At 35.5% G+C, this 22,214-nt stretch overlaps 2 protein-coding genes across 4 annotated transcripts; both read left to right on the forward strand.

Moving 5' to 3' along the window:
- Positions 1–1,683: 1,683 nt before the first annotated feature.
- On the forward strand, positions 1,684–8,451 carry LOC126708858 (uncharacterized). 3 transcript variants are annotated; one of them, XM_050408839.1, is made up of 7 exons: positions 1,684–1,986; positions 4,169–4,255; positions 5,219–5,479; positions 6,834–6,995; positions 7,167–7,223; positions 7,555–7,701; positions 7,933–8,448. In XM_050408839.1, exons 1-7 carry the CDS (start codon positions 1,837–1,839, stop codon positions 8,353–8,355), a joined length of 1,287 nt encoding a protein of 428 aa, XP_050264796.1. In that variant the 5' UTR covers positions 1,684–1,836; the 3' UTR covers positions 8,356–8,448. The 3 variants fall into 3 exon arrangements, with proteins under 3 accessions (XP_050264796.1, XP_050264804.1, XP_050264813.1); XM_050408856.1 differs by lacking the exon at positions 1,684–1,986 and adding an exon at positions 2,987–3,117 and having other exon boundaries at positions 7,933–8,447; XM_050408847.1 differs by lacking the exon at positions 6,834–6,995 and having other exon boundaries at positions 7,933–8,451.
- Positions 8,452–10,061: 1,610 nt separating this feature from the next.
- LOC126708875 (protein EARLY FLOWERING 3-like) lies at positions 10,062–16,990 on the forward strand. The gene is made up of 4 exons (XM_050408866.1): positions 10,062–10,947; positions 12,199–13,037; positions 15,614–15,665; positions 15,791–16,990. The coding sequence occupies exons 1-4, from the start codon at positions 10,729–10,731 to the stop codon at positions 16,808–16,810; spliced, it is 2,130 nt and encodes a 709-aa protein (XP_050264823.1). The 5' UTR covers positions 10,062–10,728; the 3' UTR covers positions 16,811–16,990.
- Positions 16,991–22,214: the final 5,224 nt, after the last annotated feature.

The raw sequence follows: 22,214 nt of genomic DNA on the forward strand, positions 1-22,214 counted from the left end.
TAAAAAAATTTCATGTCAATATTCTAATGGAATGGTTAAATATACATAGAATCTCTATAAAAATAAATAAATAATTATAGGATCACTGGTGGCTCTACATGCAAGTAGGGGTGGTCACAGGACCGACTTGACTTGCAAAAAATTACATATATACACTAGTAAAAAAAAAAATTTATATGTTAAGCTAACATATTGTGACCACCCTAATAAAAATGTTGAACACCCTATCTTGAGAATTACAAAAAGTTGAGTTCAACAAAAATAAGAATAATTCTACATTTACAACATTTTCATAATAATTTTACAGCAAATCCAATGTAGTAATCTATTAATGATTCAAATTTGGACTCAATATTGATATTATTTTTTTACCCACCAATAACAGTTTTTTGCATAAGATTTATTGTAAATATATTGTAGATGTAGATGTAGATGTATCCTTACTTCAAAATTATTTATGCCCCAAACATAATCCTTAATCCCTTTTATAAAAAAAAAAAATAATAATAATAATAATAATAAATAATAAAAACTTAAATAACAACAATAAATATTAGTTCAAAATAACTACAAACATAAAACCAAACAAAAACAAGATAAGACCAAACAACAACAAGTGATCTAATTATTCAACAAAAAGCCTACTATAAAACAAAAAGATAAAAATCGTTAAACATTCAAATTTGTAGCTCATTTAACCTATTCACTAAAAATAATCTTTAATTTCATTTTTCCCTAAAAAATGGTATCAAGAAAAATATTGTGGTTGTCAGTTCTCCTTAATAGTGATGACAGTTATATTCATTTTGGCTTTGTAGTCACAATAATTTTACTCTCCTTAGTGACTCAACTCAGAATTGTAGCAAATATTCAAGTTATCATTTTATTAGATTTTGAATAAATTAAATTTTTTAGTGACCATCCTAAAAAAAATTTCTAGAGGATAGAATCTATATATTCTAAACTCAAATTTTTTTTTTAAACATAAGCCACGATATAAACTCAATTTAAAAAAAGAAAACATAATTATAAATATTAATATGTGAAATCAAAAACTTATGTGCATGATTGTCAAAATCATGATCTGATACTACGATCTTACGATTTTATGATCATCCCTACTCAAAACGATTCGGATCTTTTAAAGATTTTTGCAATCGTTCAGAATCGGTAGGATCGTATAATTCTAACGATCCCAAATGACCTTGATTTCTTGTAATCTTCTCTAACTTGATAGAAGGTTCAATTGGATCTAAATGAAAAATAAAATCCCAATAGACCAAGTTTTTCCACTTTAATGTAGAGAGAGTGTTAGTTAAACCCAAATAAAAAATATGCTAACAGAGTGTCACATTTTGAGGTTTTTGACCGCTTTAAATGGTGCTTACAAATGGATACAGTGATATATGATAATTATATTAATGAACGTATAATTATGTGATTATTTAAAATACCAATGTGTATTTTTTGTTTTTTTTTTTCTCAAATAATGTAGAATCTTACAATCCACGATTTGATTATAGGATCCCACCTACCTCCCACGATCCTACATAAAATCCCAATTTTGACAACTTTGCTTATGTGTCACAATATTATGGGACCGACAAAAAGCCAGATAGATTCTTCCCATGTATATATGTAAAGGGACGCATTTTAGCAAGTGTACTTTTATGGAAAGTCAAGGATGGCATGGAAAACTTTCCTTCTCTAGGCCAAACGGCCTTCTTTATATACCTTTACTTGAAACGGCTGTCAATCATTGTGTTATGTTTGGTTTTTTATTTTTTGATGAAAATTGTGTTATGTTTGTTAGTTTGAGAGTAACAGAGTGCTAAAATGTGGAAAAGAGTAATAATGTCATTCTTTGCGATGGCCTTGCTTGTTTTTGATGGTGGAGTAGATGTAAAAGCTGAAGCAAGAAAAACTTTATCAGAAATTGATAAGAAATTGAAGCTTCTCAATAAGCCAGCAATCAAGAGCATTAAGGTATATTTTTCTATTATTTCATTTTTTTTTTTTTTCATTGTACTTGGGATAGTTCCATCATTTCCTTAACCATTCGAATCTATGTCGGGATTGCCTCTTATTTTCAATTTTTCTAAATTATGCAATGTGAAAGCTTTGATTGTTTTCCTCAAAAAAAGAGAAAAAAGAAAAAAAAAAAAAAGTTAAATCAAATTGGTATTCTTGAGTTGAGTGAGTTTGGAATTACCTCAATCAAAAGGATTATAGCAGCTTATAATTGATCATGTAATGATTTTCCTTGTTTATTACACTATGTTTGGTTCAGTAGGAAGAGGAGGGAAAGGAAGGGAAGGGTTGTGTTAAACAATAATTTGTTTTGGGTGAGTTTGGTTTAACTTTTTGTAAAAGTACATATAATGAAAAAGTGGAATTTTCAAAAAATGCATAATTGAAAAAGTGCATTTTCAAAAAGTTGAGTGTTTGGTAAAAGCTGTTAAAAAGTGCTTTTTGAAAAAGCTGAGTGTTTGGCTAGCACTTATAAAAGTGACAGTTTGAGGGATAAATTACCAAAAAGGACAATGTATATATAAGAGCATTTCTAGCAGGTTAGACAAATTTTTGTGCTGTTTGGACAATCAATAGTGACATTTATCTTTTGTCTATCCACTTTTTTAATTTTTATTTTGTAATCAAATTTATTCTTTAAAATTTGTCTATAGACAGTGACATTTAGCTAATTACTTAAAATTTATTGTAAAAATATTATAAAAATATTGTGGTAATATTTTAAAATTGTGATTTCTAATACTTTTCCTTTTTTTTCCTCCATACGTTACCTTTTCCTTTTTTTTTTCTCTTGTATTTTATCCACCACACACGTGTACACTATTTTGTCCACATCCTCTCCTTTTTCCCACACCTCCACCTTCCAGAAGGCTCTCTCATTGTTTTATTCTTTCCTTTTTCCTTTTTCGTTTGTTTCCAGAAGGCTCTCTCAATTCCAAAGCTCTTTGGCTCTCTCAATTTCTTTTTCTTTTTTTTTTCCACTTGATTTCCAAAAGATCTCCACTTTCGCTTCTTGACTTATATGAAGCAAATTGCTCGTGGACCTAAACTGAAAATTGAGAAGCCTCACGACCTGAACTAAACACTGTGGGTTCGGTCTTTCTTCGTCTTCATCTTCTTCTTCCTCTTCTTCTTCTTTCTTTCTGTCTTTCTATGTGTTTATGGTTGTTTGGCCATGGGTTTGGCCGTGGGTTTGTGCTATTTGATTTTTGTATTTTTGGATTGTGGTTTGTGTTTTGGGTAATGATTTTAGTCTTCGTCTTCATCTTCTTCTTCCTCTTCTTCTTCTTTCTTTCTGTCTTTCTATGTCTATTTTTGGTATGTGTTTTTGGATTGTGGCCGTGGATTTGTGTTTTGGCCGTGGGTTTGTGCTATTTGATGGGTATTTCCGTAATTTTAATTTTGCTACGGTAACCTATTGAAAACGCGCATTGCGCGTTTTCATTTATGGACCCCTAAGGGTCCATAAAAATTTCCGCATTTCTCCTTATTTTTGGTCTATGCCCAAAACGCAACTTTTATCAAAAAGTTGCATTTTGGGCTTAACCAAACGCATATTTTGGTTTGGCTTTTTTCAAAAAGCCCTTTTTGGGTTCAAAATGTGGAAACAAACGGGTAGACCGCATATTACAATCATATGATGAGAGAAAAGAAAAGATGAGAAATTCAATCATATGAGCCCACATATTACAATCCTCCCATTTTGGGCGGAAATGAAGAAAAATGCTTCAACCAAAAAAGTGGGGCCTAACATATTTGACTTTTCATGTTCTATAATTACATTTTTATCTATTATTTTTTACTCTCTCAATTTTATGAGGGCATATAAGTAAAAAAGTACACTTTTTTTTCCATTTCCTCTCTCTTTGTCAACCAAATATAGATATTTTCTTTCCATTTCTCTTTCCCTCCCTATATCCAAACACACCGAAAGGAAATATTTTCTTTTCTCTTCATTTCTATTTCCCTTCTCTTCCTCTTTTCCTTTCTCTTCCCTTTCCCTAGCTATAACCAAAAATAGTGTTAGCCTTATCTATGAGATAAAGATAACATGCATTAATGTCGGTTGCAGTTATAGTTATATAGTGAGATATTTTGATATTAATATTAAAGTATTTCCATTCGTGTGTTCTTGTAGAGTGAAGATGGAGATATCATTGATTGTGTTGATATTTACAAACAACCAGCTTTTGACCATCCTGCTTTAAGAAATCATACAATTCAGGTACATTTGCTTTCTTAACCTTATTCTCTCTATTTCACTTCAAGAAAAAGAAAAAAAAAAAAAAAAAAAAAAACCTTATTCTCTCTCCATAGGAGGTTATTTATTATTATAATAATAAAAAGTTAATTTTGCTACAATATTAAAATATCTTGACACGATATTGTTGGGATAGAGCTGTAGAGAAGTCAAGTAAGATTTTTTTTTTGAATTTTTTCTTTTTTAAAGGAAGAGTTTGTTGATATATATACCATTGCAACCTGAGAATTTCTAAAAGTTTTAGAGTAACTCTCACTAAATCCACCAAATGTTTTTAGAACCCTAACCAATCATTGTTAAATAAACAATTTAGACTTTATCTTGTTATCAATAACTTTAATATTAAAAAAAAAAATACTAACTAATTTTGTTTATCGGTATATATTAAGAAGATTCAAAAAATTAGTTATTGCTTCTTTTCCTGTAAAAAATACCCTTAAATTAATTAACCAAACACTTAAAAATGGGGTTAAAATAGTAAATTGGCAAAAAAAGTTAGTTATTGTTTTTTTTTACTGTCAAAAATACCTCTACCTAAAACTTAAAAATTAGGTTAAAATAGTAAATTGAAAAAAATAATAAATTCCTACTTCTACGTTAAAATAATTTCTTATTTCTTATAAACTCTTACTTTTACGTTGATTTAAATTTCTACTTCTACTCACTAACTCCTTACAAAATAGGATCACTTTTTTGTTAGTTTTAAAACTCCTCAAATCTACAAAACTTACCCACATATATTTTTTTTTTTTAATACTTTATCACGATATAAAGTAATCTTTACCTAAAAAATAGAAGAGCCTCTGAGCACACACTCACGCGCGTGCTAAGAGGCTAGTAAATGCTTATGACCATGGGACTTTAATTTAAAATTTATTTAATGTATATATACTTACTAAATAATTTAATGTTCCATGTAACATGCAGATGAGACCAAACACTATTTTTGCCTCCGAGACTTCAACTACTGAACACGAGTCATCTCCAGCAATGTTAACTCAAACTTGGCAAAAGAGTGGAAGCTGTCCAAAAGGAACAGTAGCCATTCGCAGAGTTAAGAGGAAAGAGTTATTAAATGCTGATTCCCTCGAGCACTTTGGAAGGGACGGTCCACGAACTTCCTTTGCTGTAAACACAACAAATGACAAAAGTAATTTTTTTGGAAGCTTTCCCGCACCCGAACACTCGGTAATTATACGAACATATATATTTAGTGGCTTTATTTGTGAGCAAATATTCAGTACTCGAGGAGAAAAAGCGAAGCAGTAAAAAATAATAATAATAATGAATCTTACTAATTAAATATGCGGTAGAATCTGCGGCTATATTGCCATGTTCCAGGAATATCTAATAATTTTTTTGTTTTTGTCATAAACTTGAGTATTTGATATAGTTTTGCATGCAGTTGTGTTTCTAGAATTATGAGGAATGCATATAATAGATTTAATAGTTAAGAGGTAACATATTCATAAAATGAACAACTGAAATACACAAAAAGATGTGATTTGAAATGAAGAAATTCGCTCAAAAATAGAGATAATAGTTCTTGATAAAATTACGAGGGAAAGTCATTTAAGATTGTTTGGTCATGTTTAGAGGAAAAATGATCAATGCATAGATGAGAAAATAGTGAGCTAATTCAAGTTGAAGAACAAAAAAAAAGGGTAGGGAAATACCAAAAATAACATCAATACAAGTAGTAAAAAGTAACATATCAATTAAGATAGTAACAAAGAGTATGATTATAAAGAAGAAGAAAAAAAATGGTGAAAAAGAAGAATACACGTGGGAGATCTTGACTAATCTATTGTCCTTCTTATAAATAGATCAAAACATTGATTCATGGACGTAGATACACAGTTATTAGAGATTAATGGATGGTTTTGAATCTTTATAGTATTTACATAGGAGATTTTATGTTGGGGAAAATATGTATAATTTTTTACAAAGGTGTCTTTAATAAGACATTCTTCAAATTTTACTGAGAAGATTTTGTCAGTGTATCTACTTACATAATAGAAGAGCAGTATTTTTTTTTTTATGTGAAAAAAGAAAAAAAAATCTAGAAGAATGATAATAGGGATACTATAAATTTTACTAGATAATTTTTACAAACTAATGTATAGTTAATAAAAAAAAAAAAAAAAAAAAAAAAGCTAAAATTGTTAGAAAGCTTACAGTGATATGGCAATTAGCGTAATTGGTTTCAACGTCTAATTTTTTTTTTTTTTTTTTTTTTTTTATTGGTGAGTGATGACACATTAGCATGTAAAATTCATATCGAAAAACTTTTTAGTCTTCGTAATATCACTCGTAGGAAAAAAAAAATTTAAAAGAAAGAGAAGGAAAAAAAAAAAAATAGTTTGATCCAAAGATCTAGCGCCATCTAAAAAAAATGTTTGTACGTTTCTCTTAACAATATATAGTTGAATATGATCCAAAGGGATTTTTTCTTGAATATATTGCTGGATAGAAAATTTTTCCATGTTAAATTTTGTCCTTCTAATTTTACTGTTTTGTTCGGTAATGCTTTGTGAACCAGTATGCAAATCTCTATGCAACGGAAAATAATTACATCGGTGCTGGAGGAGACATAAATCTTTGGGATCCTTTAGTTGAATCCTACGACGAAATCAGTAGTGCTCAAATTTCGCTTAAAAGCGGCTTTGTTGAGAATTTTGAAAGTATCGAAGCAGGCTGGATGGTTAGTTCATTATCCGAAACGTAAATCCCAATTTGTGGGTACATGATTAAAGCACATATTATATATTATTCATTAGAATTTGTCTACCAATTTTTTTTACTAATGAAAGGAAATTACCTATTCTTTATTTTCATTCTCAAGATTTGGTAATGTTATTTTCTCTTTTTTTAGGTCTACCCAAATTTATTTAATGCTGATGGTCAACCTCGATTATTTATACGTTGGACAGTAAGTACACTTTCACAAAATCAAAGATGGGAAATGCCATTCCTAATTATGTTTTAGTTCCTTTAATATGTTTGAGTTCTTGATATATATATATATATATAAAAGCAACAAATAAGCTAAGAACTAGTAATTTTTTATGTCTTTAATGGAGATATTCAGAATTTAAATTTTCTCATCTTCATTGTAGTTGTTGAATTATTAATATAAAAAAAAAATGACAATATTAGTCTTTGTGTCTCAAAATATAGTATATATATATTAGTTTCTTTAGCAATCAACTTTTTGAATTACTCTGAATTTATACGGTAGTTTATTTTGTTCTTTTTTTCAGTTGGATGGATACCGATGGACAGGTTGCATTAACCTTATTTGTGCTGGGTTTGTTCAAACTAGCTCAGTTATCGCATTAGGTTCTACATTTTCGAATGTATCAACGCTGCACGGACCCCAATTTCATATCAATATCCGCATTGACCATGTAATGAAATTCTCTCTCTCTCTCTCAAGAGATACAGAGACACAACTCTTCTCACAATTTTTTTTACAATAGCTATGGTTGCAAATGGTTAGATAATAAAGTGATACGAGTGACTGTAATAGCTAACTAGTGTAACAACGAATAACGTCAACTCTACAATTTTTTTTTTCAAAAAAATTTCAACTATTATGCACATATCATTTTCATATTCTTTTATGTTTTCGATTTTAGGATCCAAGTACCAACCATTGGTGGCTACACTATTATAACGAGGTAGTAGGTTATTGGCCAGCAGAAATTCTGTGCTATTTGAAGGAGAAAGCCGCAATAGTAGCATGGGGAGGAGATGTTTATAGCAAAAATGTGAAGCCAGGCCATCCCTATCACACTACAGCCTACATGGGGAGTGGGGAAGCAGCATCTGAACTTTTTGGTAGAGCAAATTTTATTACAAATATTAGGATCATTGATTATTCCCTCCAGCTGAAGTACCCTGATCCGGCATTCTTTGTTGTTGATGAACCCAATTGCTACTCTGCTTTGATTTACAAAGCGCATCCTAAAAGTGAACCCTATTTTTACTTTGGAGGGCATCCTGGCGACAATTGTATATATAATAAAAAATATCTAATGAAGCGAAAGCTGATCTCATAAGACTGTCTTATGAAATATCCCCTTGTTCAAGAAAGTTGATAAAAAGCATTGTAATATCAATAATTTGAAATTCTTTAGCCAAGTTTAATTAATATGATCATTTTTTATTTACTTAGCCAACCCCCACATAATGTGACTGTGTGTGTGTATATATATTTCTAGAGAAAATCTATAAACGCGACTTTTGTGTCACAATTTTTACTACAATCTTGGGATATGCAATTGTGAGTGGTGGCGTGGTGGAGTGCTTTTGGAAGTATTAAATTAAATCTTGAATTTTTGAAAAGCAACAAATTAAATTATAGAGTCAAATCATAAAGGAATAGAAAGGAACGTAATGAAATTGAATGCACTGAATAACGGAATAAAATGGAAATCAAATGAATGAAATGAAATAAAATCAAGTAATCTTATTTGGATATTTTAAAATAAATGAATGGAAAATAATAAGTAAAACAGATATAGAAATGAATATAATTATTTTTATAACAACATTACTGTTATACCCCTGTTTTAAAATAAATAACAGGGTGTTTAGGAGTATTTTGGAAGTCACACATTTGAAGTAATGAGAGAAAAGAAAGGAATGAATGTTTACTCCTACCCAAACAAAATAATGGTCTTTCCCTAAAAAGTCTCAAATAAAAAAATGAAATGAATATTTTAAAAAAATTATTTTCATTCCATTCATTTCCTTGAGCCAAAATGGCATAACCCAAGCAAAAAAAAGGGAAAAAGGGGGCTCACAGTATCTCACTACAATTGACATGACACCTTAGTAAATACACAATTTTGGCTAGCCTAATGTCATTTTTGCTCAATTATGTCTAAAATATGCATATTGCTAGCTTGATATAATGCTTTTTTGCCAAAAAGAACAAACAATTTTTTTTTAAAAATATTTATAATAAAAAAAAAAAGGAATAATGAGGTGATCATACCCTCCAAGTATAGGTTTGCAAGCAGAAGAACTAGTAAACTATAACAGTTATCCGAGCCCCATAAAGACAGTATTAGGAATTGAGTTGAGCCGTTGAGGCGTGGATATTTTTCAAGTATTTGCTAGTTCTCATTACGGGATTCGAATATGAGACTTCTATCCCCAAACCATTTGGGAATAAGCTTAATGACTATTAGACCACTGCCGATAACAAATAAGTTCGCTTAATCAAGCGAAAAAAATAAGTTTGATTAAGATTTGGCACGGAGGTTAATTTTAATTTCTTTTTTTTTTTTTTTTTTGGTTTCCCGCCCGGTATCCGAGGCTTCGCCCCGACTAATCCGGACCCGACCCGCGTCGCGCACCTGCAAAGGGTGGGTGAGTCTCCCAACGAAGGCTGCTGTGTACACAAGGACTCAAACTCAAGACCTTGCTTAAGCTAGAACAAGCCGCTTACCACTTGATCCAACCCCTCGTTGGTTTGGCACGGAGGTTAATTTTAATTTCTTTTTGTTATCTTGTTTTGTTTTTTCTGTTTCTGGGGGAGTGAGAAAGTGAATGCAAAAGTGGTAATGGACACTTTTATCCGTATCTATGGTGATGGAGGTGGAAATCTAAAAATGGCTGGCAAATGAAAAAAAGTGTTATAATATTTACCTATAAAACAAAATATAAAAAAGTAACCAAGTACCATCCTCAACAAAGCCAGGTCATTGTATAGTAGGAGGTCTAGTTCTACCATGTAGGGCCCACAACTCCGCACTTTTGCCCTTTTCCTTTTGTTAAAGAAGATGAGATCTTTATGAGGAAATGAGAAATCCCTAAAGACAAGCTCACCCACTTCATCTCTCTGTCTCTCTCTCTCTCTGCGCTCTTTTACATCCCTATCTTAATTCAACAACTCACGCTTTTCCTGTTCTTTCCTCACTTCATCTTCGAAAGCTCCTTTTATCTCTGAGCCCCGAGTTCTCTGAAATCGCTTAGTTTCCGAGAGTGTTGTCTTTTGTTTATTCAGAAATCGCTTTGTCTTGTAAGAGGGAAGTTCCACTCTACTCTTCTGGAACCGTGGGTTGACTTTGATTTTTCAAGTTTCTGCAACTGGGTTTTCTTTTTTGGAGTTCAGTTTGGGTTCTTGGCTGTTGAGAAATCAGCCAATTTCTGAGAAAGTCAAGGTTTTTGGTTTCTGCAAGTGGGTTTTATTTTTGGAGGTCTGTTTGAGTTCTGGGCTACTGAGAAATCAGCCAAATTTCGAGAAAGTTAAGGTTTTTGGTATCTGGGTTTGATTTGTATTGGATTTCTGCAAGTGGGTTTTTTTGGAATTAGAGGTCTAGTTCATGAAATCCATCCGTGGATTTCATGTAAGACTGAGTTTTTGTTATTGGGGTTTGTTTTGAATTGTAGAGAAAAAAAAAAAAAAAAAAAAAGGAGAGAGAATGAAAGCTGGGAAAGATGAGGAGAAGATCATGGGGCCCATGTTCCCAAGGCTTCATGTTAATGATACAGAGAAAGGAGGGCCAAGAGCACCTCCAAGGAACAAGATGGCTCTCTATGAACAGCTAAGTATTCCCTCCCAGAGGTTCAATACGGGGGTTTTGCCTCTTACACACCCAAATAACACTAGCAGTAGGGTTCTCCCAGCATCCTCAAGCCAGGTAATTGTTACTTGTTAGAACTAAGAACTTGTTTGTTTGCTTTGTTTATCATGTTTTCTTGTGGAGTATTACTTTTTGATCTTTTTATTCTCGAATTATAAGTTACTAGGCTGGAGGTTGCTTGTGAAATCATGTTTAACAGTGAATAGTGATGTACTGATGTACCATAACTTTGGTTTTTAAATTGATGATTTAGTTGTTATTCTTAATGAAGAATGATAGAGAGGATGTAAAATCATGTTCTGCTGTTTTTATTGGGTTGAGTCATAGTTGATAGAATTGCTTGTGATTTGGGTTTTTAATGTGCTTGAAATGTTGTTCAAGGGAGGAACGAGGGGATTGTTTAGCCAATGCGCTATAGATCAACTCGCACCTCCTCCCCTTAAAGTGATGAACCGTAACTTTGGTCCCAATCTGATGATTTAGTTGTAATTCTTAATGAAGAATGATAAGAGGGATATACAATCAGGTTCTGCTGTTTTAATTGGGTTGATTCATAGGTGATAGAACAGCTTGTAATTTTGGATTTTAATGGACTTGAAAGATTGTTCAAAGGGAAGAGATGAGGGGATTGTTTAGCCAATAAGCTATAGCTCAACTGGCACCTCCTCTGATTATAAGCTCTAGGTGGAGGGTGTGGTCATGGCCTCATGTGTTCAAGACCCATTGGCTTTGTGTGGATAACTTACCAATGATAAAGGGGGGAGAGAGAGAGAGAGAGAGATTTGGGGATTTTTTAATGGGAAAAGTTAACAAATGTTCTAAGGGCATTGGTTTAGGAAATGTTTTTAGAAACTTTTTATGGGAAAAGAAAAAAACAACTTATTTTTTTGACAGCTTTTTTATATTTTCCATGAAAGTGGCATCAGAAGTTTCATAAAATGGCACATTTACAAATGCCTTAAGGCCACTTGTTAACCGGACCCTTATTTAATTTAGTTATAAATATTATATCTTTCCTTCTCCACTCAAATGGTAGAATTCCAAGAAAGGCATGAAAATTTATGCTCTATGTAGGAGCTTGCAGGAATTATTTCTTGTGAAAATAACCCCAGCTGCATGGTTTTAGTATTAGGCAGTATGTATATCTATATTTGTGGTTTTCTTACATATCCAGAAAAAAATTATGTTCTTTCATGTTTGAACACCCTTGAATATAGAGTAGCATATTCACATAGACCAATAATAGGGTACTACACGAACAACTTAGTTCTAATGTTTCTGATTATGGGGAGTGATCTATGTTTGCAGGGGAGTGGCCTTGAAAGAAATTTTCACTTTCCGCTTCACGATCCTTCACCAACGCCGACTCACCGGGCAGAGACATTTCTTGCTCAACAATCTGAAGGGTCAAGTTTGAACAACTCATTGGCACAACTTGAGCAAAGAAACGGAGTAGGAGATGAAGATGACTTTCTTGTTCCTGTATTTGTTCAATCAGGGGCAGGTAGTAGAACTCAAAACAGTGTAGACAGGGAAAAACTCACTCCCTTTAATCCTAGGTATTCTGGTCGTTCCATAAAACACCAAAATGTTTGTGATAAGGATCCAAAATTAATGACCTCCCTGGGTCCTGATTTGAGAAAAGAAGTGAGATGTGAGATTGAAGAGGTCCCAAAAGTGAGTGGTCCAAGTCATTCAGCAAAATCTAAAACAAATCTATCAACCAAAGAAAAGATTGAAGGGCTTGTGAAGGAGTCTAATGCAATTCCAGATCAAGAGTATCAAGATTTCCCTGTGACTAATATATGCAATTTAGATGATTCTGATTTACAACAAGAGTTCAGAACCAGGTCACAGCCAATTGACAATGGACTTGTTGGGTCTATAAGGGAGGGAGATGTTGCCCATCAAAGAAGAGTCTCTCATTGTAGGGAGGATGACAGCAGTCCCAATGAGGCTGATAATGACTTTCAATATTGTGGAGACAGGTCAAATGTGTCACTACAAATGGCAAACGTAGACAAGGGTGATGATGTCTCTGAGACCTCCATGGTGGATTCTATATCAGGCTTGGATATCTCTCCAGATGATGTTGTTGGAATGATAGGTCAGAAACATTTCTGGAAAGCAAGAAGAGCGATTGCCAAGTAAGTCTCCATTCTCATTGATATGCACTCAAATATGGTGCCTCATGGTGATTTCAAAATTCAAGGATGCAATGTGAAACTTTTCTTAAACTATACAGAATGTTGATATATGCTCATATTGGTAATGACCATAGCACTCCCGTGCTATCTCACTTTAATGTGATACTTATACTTCAGTATCAGAAAATGGCAATGATAAGGTATTAAAAAATGCTCCATATTTATGTGGAGATACAACCGCAACAAAGATGGAGTTAGAGGGTACCGGAACTTTATTTTTTTTGGTCATTAAATGGTCAAGAACATTAACCTTTGAAAAAAATAGAATTTATGATAGCATAATTGACTAGAGATCACGCCTCATGAAACAGAGGTCACTAGTTTGAATCTCCCCTTCCCCCTCCTCCTGGAGTAAAAAAATCTATGGAATTTATTTTCCACATTATAAATAGTAAACATAATTTATCCAGATTTAATAATTCTTCCAGTAATTCTCTTAACTTGTGCTGTTACTAAGGTAACTTCAGTTTTGTTTTAGGGCTTCAAGTGATAGCCAAGTGGTAATGACATCCTTTGTGATTCCCCATGTCTATGATTTGAACCCTATGACCCCCCCCCCCCCCCCCCACCATTTACTTATCAAAAAAATTCCAGCTTTGTTTCCAAAACTTTTGTATGTTGGCTTCTTATATCCATTTATTCTAGTCATGTTCCGATTGAAGAATTTGTACATGTCACCTCTGTACTTAGGCTTGGCAATCTTTGATTGTAGTTGATGACTGTAAAGAGATATAGAATATTTGAGAGTCTTCTTAAGTTTATGGAATGTGATTTAAATTCTAGATTTTTTTTTTCTTGGAGAACCGTAGTGATCACTGTACTGGAAAATTAAAAGTCCTATCCAGTGAGCTGCTATATTGTATCTTTTGGGAAATCTTTATTTCCTGTTCTCTCAGTCAGTCAAATTAAAGCTGCATTAGATTGTCGTGTGCAGTGCGAAATGCTAACATTAGGAGTATAGATATCTATTTTGAACTGAAGAGTTGCAGTTATGTCTTCGAGGTTTGGGAGAACTCTTAGTGTGAAGTCACAAGATCCCTTCTAAAGTGGCTTTTTTGCATGTACAAAGGCCCTTGATGATATTTTTACAGTGAATGCTGGATCATCTTACAACAGGGAAATGAGCAATCCTAATAGAGGTACTTTGCACAAGGCCACCCCCGAGACAGTAAATCATCTCAGTATTCATTGTCCTTTACCGACTGCTTTTTCAGATGTATACCTGTCTCGGTTTATTATTGCTTATTTTCCTGGTGAACATGGGGGTACTTTTCCTATTATGCCAATCGAGGGTGTGGAGCAAGAAGAGCAAGTGGTGTGATATGATCCTTGGAGCTGTTATTGGGTGGATATTGGAGAGTATTGACAATGTGGAATTGTTAGTGGGCATGGCGACGAGGTGGACAATTCTCATATATAGTATCTTGGGGGTTCTATTTTGGAGGTTTTTGTGGGGTTGGGAGTCCTGTTCTTTTTATCCTTTCTCTGAGTGTACATTGTTCCCCCTTTGTACAAATTTTACATCTTCCACTTTAATAAGATTTGAAGCGCTGTCCATGCAAATCAGAAAAAATATATAATTTGTACATATGTACATGTGAATTATTAATTTATGAAGTTACATCTTGCATTTCCTATTTGGTTTCATTGTCCTGAGGATTGTATCTGATGTACTCACAAGTGAATTGTTGTACATTGTAATTGTAATTATGATTTTGATGCTGTAGTTACAATAAAGAAAGAAGAGTGTAAATCATGTACCTTGTTTTTGAATTACAATTTTTTTTTTCCCGCTAGAAGCTGTATCATGTATTTTGCTTCCCCTTTGCATCTTTTGCACTAAGATTTTATATGAAATTTTTTGCTAAGTGGTTGTAAGGAAATTTGTTGAAGCACTGTTTATGCTAGCATCTCAAGTTTTTAAAATTTTCACGTGTACAATTGTATTTCTGTGCCCAAGATATTACCTTCTTCTGTTTGGTGAAATTGTGTATTCTTCAAGGATTGTTATCAGCGGAGTTAATTCCACATAGAGTTAGAAAGAGGTTTCTGTCTTTGGTGAATGAAGTCAGTGGAGAAGCAGATACTTGTGTGCATAGAAACATATATTTTTATAATTAATAAATGTTGCAAGTTTTGAGGTTTTGTTGTTTCTGTTGTAAATAGTGCAAGATTTAATAATAAAAAATTGTTAAATATAAACAAATTAAATTAATTCACTCGCCCAAAGTATATGCCTAGTAAGCTTTGTATATGGTGAGACTTGAGAGTTTTAAGGGACTGTAAATTGCAGCTTAGCCCGTCAAATACTTCCTTAGTCTCAAATTGTACGTCAACTTTTGTGGGTTGTTTTGGTCTATATGATGATCCTTCTAAAATGATGCTATCTGGTGCTTGATTCAACTAGAGCCAGTTGATTTTCTTGTATTACCTTAAGTTGGTTATATGTCTATGGAAGCTGCATTTGATATATTGTCTCATTTTGTTCTTGATCCAACTCCTCTTACTCTTTACAGTCAGCAAAGAGTATTTGCCGTGCAAGTCTTTGAGTTGCATAGATTAATAAAGGTAAGGTGGTCTTCGCCACTGGTTAGTAGCTTCTGGTGGTCTGAAAATGCTTTGCATATTTATTTCATTTACGTTTAACTTGATTGACCTAAAAAGCATGTAGCCTAATTCTTTTTATTCAACAGGTCCAACGACTGATTGCTGGATCTCCACATCTTTTGCTTGAAAATGGTGCTTTTCTGGGCAAATCTTCATTGAAGGTTTCTCCAGCAAAGAAACTTCCATCTGATTATGTTGTGAAACCACCAGCACACATCACTAAGCGCAAAGATAATTCTGAGAAGCCAAACCATAAAATGGAATGTTCTGCGGAAAATGCAGTTGGGAAGACATCTCTTTCCACTGTGAAAAATGGTAGTCAGCCTTCAAATTTCGGGCCTTATCTAGAAAACTCACAGCCATCACCAGCAGCTACTGATGGTAAAATGGGTCCTTGGGGTTTTCATCAGTCACCCGGGCATCAATGGTTGATTCCTGTAATGACTCTGTCTGAAGGGCTTGTATACAAGCCTTATCCTGGACCTGGGTTTATGGGAACAGTTTGTGGAGGATGTGGACCTTTCAGTCCAGCTCCCTTGACAGGTAACTACATAAATCCAAATTATGGGGTTCCATCTCCTCATCATCATCCAGGAATTGGCATGCTTCCCGGTACTGCTCCAATTGGTCATACGTACTTCCCTCCATATGGCATGCCAGTCATGAATCCAGCCATGTCAGGTTCAGTAAACCGGTTTGCTGGACCTGGTTCACATGGTCAAACTGGTCAGTTATCAGGAGGGGAAGCCAACCCTAATATGCAGCATCAGAGTTCATGTAATGTGCCAAATCAAAAAATTAGAGCTGCTTCACAAGCTGTGAAATTTCAGGTATCTAAAGACTCTGAATTTCAAGGAAGCACAGCAAGTAGTCCCAGTGAGCGAGCACAAAGTGTTGAGATTCGTCACACTGCAGATGGGAGAGATGCACTATCCCTTTTTCCTATGGCTCCAGCAGTCCCAGAAGCAGCTCCTCAGCCTTGTGAAACTGACCAGCCAACACGAGTGATCAAAGTTGTGCCTCATAATCCTAGATCGGCAACTGAATCAGCAGCTCGAATTTTCCAATCTATACAAGAAGAGAGAAAGCAGCATGACTCAGTTTAGTTCATTTATTTGTTAATCACCTTTTGGCAAATGATCATGTGCTCATCTAAGTTGGGGTGGTGCTTGGTCATTTACTCTCTTAACTTTTTTTGGTATGATGCTTGTAATGTGTTGTCTCTGTTTGTTTTATAATTGTGACCTACTTGTACAACGTATTCATATGTAGATATGTTTCTCGAAGATATGTTGTCACTTTAAGTTTGTGTTGGACTTTTGGCAGAGGTGGCAATGCTGTTGTAGCGGAGGATTGGTTATCACTTATAAATTCGATAGTTATTAAAAAAATATGAAAGAGATATTTATGTCCTTTTTTGTTTTTGTTTTTTTTTGGGGGGGGGGGAGGGGGGGGGGGGGGTGTGGTGGTGGGGTAATAAAAGAGATATTTATGTCAAATGAACACATTTTTGTTTTTGTTGATTGATTTCAGTGATGAGAAGTTTTTTGGATGTATGATGATTGTTTGTTTTATTATTATTTAGGTATCTTTTTTGTAAAAAAAAAATTAGAAGAAAGTTGCAAATTCTATTACAAAATGCTAGCCAAGTCAACTACAATTACAGCATGATAAGATTTTACTAATGAAGCTAATTGAAATTCATGTCAATGTCTAAAATATTGTTCAAAAACATATCATACTAGGGATAGGTCATATTGTTCAAAAACATATCATACTAGGGTTTTACCTATCGAGCATCGGTTGGTTTTGAGGACTGTGGCAATTGGTGACAAATTAGACGGGCCAAATTTTGAATTTATTGAATCGAGTGTCGGATTTTTCACAATTAGAATAACCACAATTAGACACAGTTACACACACAAATGTATAATTCTTCTATCTAATAAGTAATAATATGTACACATTTATAGTGTTAAATATAAACATAATATATTTGAATTGCCTATTTTAATAATTTCTAAATTAAGATGCGTGAATTTGAATGTATATATATAATTAACACATAATTATAATTATAATGACACTTGGCATAGAATTTTAATATGTTATATATGATTTTAGGGATTTAAAAGAATGTTGAGTTTTGTTTTGATAGGTCATATATAATTGAGATGAAATATATTAAGACATAGTTATTTTGTATCTTTTCTTTTCTTTTTCTTTTTTCTTTTTTTGTTAATATAGAATAGATGTTAGTTTTGTTTGAAAATGTTTCCGGCTGAAAACAAACATAAATTTAGTTTTGAATTTAATATATTTCTTATTTTTGATTGGTTTTTCTTCTTTTTTTTTCTTTTTTTTTTTACATGTTTTGATCAGTCAAAGATAAAATCTTGTTTGTCCACTTGCATATATTTTATCACAATCTATTGAAAAACAAATCTAGCTTAATTTGGCATGCAATTTATGTCTTGAATAAGGGATAATTCTATGATACTTTTGGAGTATGATAACCCCAATGATCTTGACTATTCATTCCAATTGTTGTAATCTCAACCATTCCAATTTTTATATACTTTCAAAAATAATTCTACTATTTAATATAGATAAATAAATTCAAATCTGCTCATCAAATTATATCGTCACCAAAACCCAACATACACACGGCTATATAAAAAAGTCACATTCTCAAATAAATAAATAAATAAATAAAACAAAAAAAAAAACTCAAACACCATAAAATTACTATACATTTTTTATACTTAAAACTATAATTATTTGTGGATAATAATAACTTAAAAATATCATACTCTTTATTTTCCATATATTTATCAAAACAAATTGGTATTTTTTCTTTTTACACAGGAAAAATAAAAAGACATGTATACGTCAATATTATGAGACCTCTGTTTTACTAACGAGTGAGACCCATATGTGAGTGAGACATAAGAACCACCGTACCAATATCAGTTCAGGAGATGCATTCTCCTTTATATCATATGTAGGGTCACGATTCAGGGCCCAGGCCCAACAGGAATGGGGTTCTGGCCCAAGGAGCCCTAAACAATGAATTTGTAGAGAGTGGGTTACAGAACTAGGCCCTAACGAAGTGCGTATTAGTTAACATTGGGCCATACACCAATTGAAAATAAGAAAATCTCCTTCATGTCCATTAGATATACGGGCCGAGGAGATGTAGGGGATGTATCTCTATCCCTGATCAAAGGCTATGGTTCTCACCTTCTTCTTCTGTTCTAAGTTCCTCCTTCTTCTTGTCCCTCATTCATGGGGACTCCCCCCTCTTATATAGCCCCCTTGAAGTCATCAGGACCTTACACTTGTTGGTCATCTGGACCTTCACTTGAGTGTCCGTCCCATCGGACATCTCCCCCACCTTTCTGTGAGTTATGGTGGCCAAGGTAACATTGTTCACAAGTCCTCTCCACATTAATGCGGCCGGAAAAGTAGCTGTCATGCATTTAATGTGGCAATTGTAGTCTTTCCCTTGGCATCCTACACTTTCCTCCCTATTCCGGGCTTATGGGACTCATCCCTGTTAATAATACTCATTGGAGTGAATCCTTGTAGCTGGCAGAGTGCATGTTCGAGCCACATTTGGTACGTCCGAGGAGACATTTCTCCTCGGACCGTCTTTTAAACAATTTTGGGCCCATAAGAATTGGGCCAGGAGCCCTTTTGGTACCCACACCTTCTCCTCAGACGTGGTTGAATTTTATATGGGGCCCAAGACCCATTGTATGATCTGGGGACTTTACCCGTACAATAGCCCCTCAAAATTCCGGTTCTTTCCCTCTTATCCGAGGAGAAAATGCGGGATTTTGACACTTATGGGATTACTTATTGTAAATCCTTGTTTTACGCATGTGGAGGTACAGTCTCACGTGCCTCATTACTGCTACTGGCGTTTCGTAACCCACGAAGCGCTAATTATTGTGCTAGGCGGCTTTATGTCATTCGAATCCAACGGCGGGGCGCTTGATCAACGGTTGATATTTTCCCAATTCTTTGGGCGGGAGTAAGCCCGTTCAGTTTCTTCCCGCTATATAAGATTTCCAAGGGGAATTACTTCCATTTTTTTTTGAAAAAGCACTCAAGCATCCCAGAGCACTCCAGCACTTCTTTTTGCAAAGCATTCAAAACTCCACAGACACTCCCTTGAAGATTCCCGGCGAGTTCTTCACAAGCTCAAGAGGTTTAGGATCTTCGCTCCCATAAGTGCTCATTTCCCGTATTACTTAGCCTTTCCCCTCCGTTGCCTTTCCCGGCTTTCTTCCTTAAGTAAACCTTCTTCGCGTTGCCTAGGGTTAGTGGGATGGGTAAGCTTGAGAAACTGGTAGACTCTCCGGTCGGTATGAAAGGCTTCAGGGCCAAATACCGTATCCCGCTGGGAGTAGGTCTAGAATATTGCTCCTTGGACGAGATCTTAACTAAGAGAAAGACGGGGCAGGTCGCCATTCCAACGATAGCTTTCATAGAAGGAGGAATGACGATCCCTATGGGGAGAATAACTAGGGATTATTTGTGTGGTCATAGGTTGGCCCCCCACCAGTGTGCCGCGAACATATTCCGAATCCTGGGGTGCGTAGACGCTCTAAACGAACAGATGAACCTCGGCCTTTCATGGCATGATGTAGTTCACCTATATGAATGTCATAGCCTCAATGAGTCGTATTACCTGAAATCCAGGTCCGACGAGGTAAGGTTGATATCCTGCCTTCCCAAGTCCAATAAAGGCTTGAAGGACGATCTTTTGATCGTCTCCGAAGCATGGCACGACGGTCTTCACTGCCCAGTTAGGGCGGGAACACCAAGTGGGGCACTGTAGAGTCAGATCCCTTGGAGGGGATCTTAGTCTTGAGTTTTTCTCTTCTTTATTTCAGTTTTAGTTTTGATTATTTTCCTCCTCGGACTAACGTAACCCTTCCTTTGGGTTTTGCAGACAAAGAACAAACAACTCCGCAGCTAAGTTTGGTCAACATCCAGGCCCTCAACTTCCTCCTAAAATCCGAAATCTTTGTGAGTGAGGACAGGCAACTGCGTGCCGCTCCTCTTATCTTGGACTACGAGCCCCTTTCACGCGCTTTAGTGGACGCCGGTCAAGCCATCAGGGCTGGAAGTGCCCGATTAGCTTGCATCGACGTTTCTATACCAGACTTTCTTGCTCAGAGAGACCTACCTCCCGTCCAATTGCCTATTTAGCGCGTTCTTCCAGAGGTAGATGTCCCAGGGGAAGGAGCTGATTCCTCACACTCATCTCTTGAGGCTCAAATTGACCAATTCTGTTTCGCCGAGGAGGGAGAGGTATCAACCAGGCCTATAGAGCTCTCAGACTCCGGCTTAGACATAGACCGTTCCTCGGCGGCTTCCACCCTTGGCTTGGTAATTGCTCAGGTTGACACTAGCCAAGAGATTGAAGAAGATGACATGGATTTGAAGCCAATGTCTAGTCTTAGGGGCCTCTTGTCCAATAGAAACAAGGGGCAATCTTCTAGGGATGCCCCCAAGGAGCAGGCTACAGCCAAGCTTCCTTTTCCTCTTCCCCCCTCAACTGACTCAACGCTACAACATCTTCCCGATTTGAGGCAGAAGAGACCGGTGGAAGAGTTGGAAGAGGGCGAGGTCGGCCCTGAAAAGGCTAAGCAACAGAAGAAGGGTAAAGAGCCCAAGGAAAAAATGACAAGATCTGTTGATAGCCGAGACGAGGCTGCTATGAGGAGGGAGCAGCGGACCTGGTCCTTACGCCTAGAGTTGGATGGTGCCCCTATCTCGTGGGACGCGACTCTGTGGGAGTCCCAATGAGGACAGACGTCTTACCTTGCTGAGGCCTTGCAGCAGCCCCTTCTCCTGCCTTGTGACATGGAGGGGCTCCGGGCTACTCGGCAACCGGATCTCTTCATGTCGCTAAAGAGAGATATGGCCATGGTAAACGAAGACTCTTCCTTGTTCAATTTCTTTATTTCGCACCTGCCTTTTTGTTATTTTCTTTTAATCAATCTTCCATTACTCCCACGCAGGTCACTCAACAAATTTTTGTAACTGAGGAGTGGGCCAAGAAATCTCATGAAGATCTGAACACTAAGGTTCAGTCCCGCCTCGTCGCGGAGAAGGCTACTAGCGTCCTTAGGCTGGAAAAGGATCGCCTAAATAAAGAAATAAAGGAGGCGCTGAAGGCCGTGACAATGCTGAGGCCGGACTTAAGACCACCACCAAGCAGGCTGAGGACATGCGCCAACAGCTTCATCTGTCCGAAATAAACCTCGCGACCGAGAAGCAGATGGTCTTGGACCTCAAGGCAGAGCTGTTAAACACAAAAGAAGCAGCTCGCTTAGCCAGGGAGGCGGCTGAGGCTGCAATGGCAGCCTCCTACGAACGCGGAGTGGCGGATATTGAAGCCAGGCTGACCGAGGAGGTGGCTACGGTTTGTAGGGACTACATCACTATGTCCTGGAGGGTGACCTTGGACCGGGCGGCAGTTCCCATGGACTC

This window comes from Quercus robur, chromosome 2 (assembly GCF_932294415.1).
Source record: "Quercus robur chromosome 2, dhQueRobu3.1, whole genome shotgun sequence".
In the NCBI taxonomy this organism is placed as follows: domain Eukaryota; kingdom Viridiplantae; phylum Streptophyta; class Magnoliopsida; order Fagales; family Fagaceae; genus Quercus; species Quercus robur.

What these genes read in the sequence shown, in the direction of transcription:
- LOC126708875 (XM_050408866.1), top strand. Translation starts at nt 10,729, where the DNA reads ATGAAAGCTGGGAAAGATGAGGAGAAGATCATGGGGCCCATGTTCCCA. An exon ending in TCCCAGCATCCTCAAGCCAG is followed by an intron (nt 10,948 to 12,198) that starts GTAATTGTTACT and finishes CTATGTTTGCAG; the next exon opens with GGGAGTGGCCTTGAAAGAAA. An exon ending in GCAAGAAGAGCGATTGCCAA is followed by an intron (nt 13,038 to 15,613) that starts GTAAGTCTCCAT and finishes TACTCTTTACAG; the next exon opens with TCAGCAAAGAGTATTTGCCG.
- LOC126708858 (XM_050408839.1), top strand. Translation starts at nt 1,837, where the DNA reads ATGTGGAAAAGAGTAATAATGTCATTCTTTGCGATGGCCTTGCTTGTT. An exon ending in GTATCGAAGCAGGCTGGATG is followed by an intron (nt 6,996 to 7,166) that starts GTTAGTTCATTA and finishes CTCTTTTTTTAG; the next exon opens with GTCTACCCAAATTTATTTAA. An exon ending in GATTATTTATACGTTGGACA is followed by an intron (nt 7,224 to 7,554) that starts GTAAGTACACTT and finishes TCTTTTTTTCAG; the next exon opens with TTGGATGGATACCGATGGAC.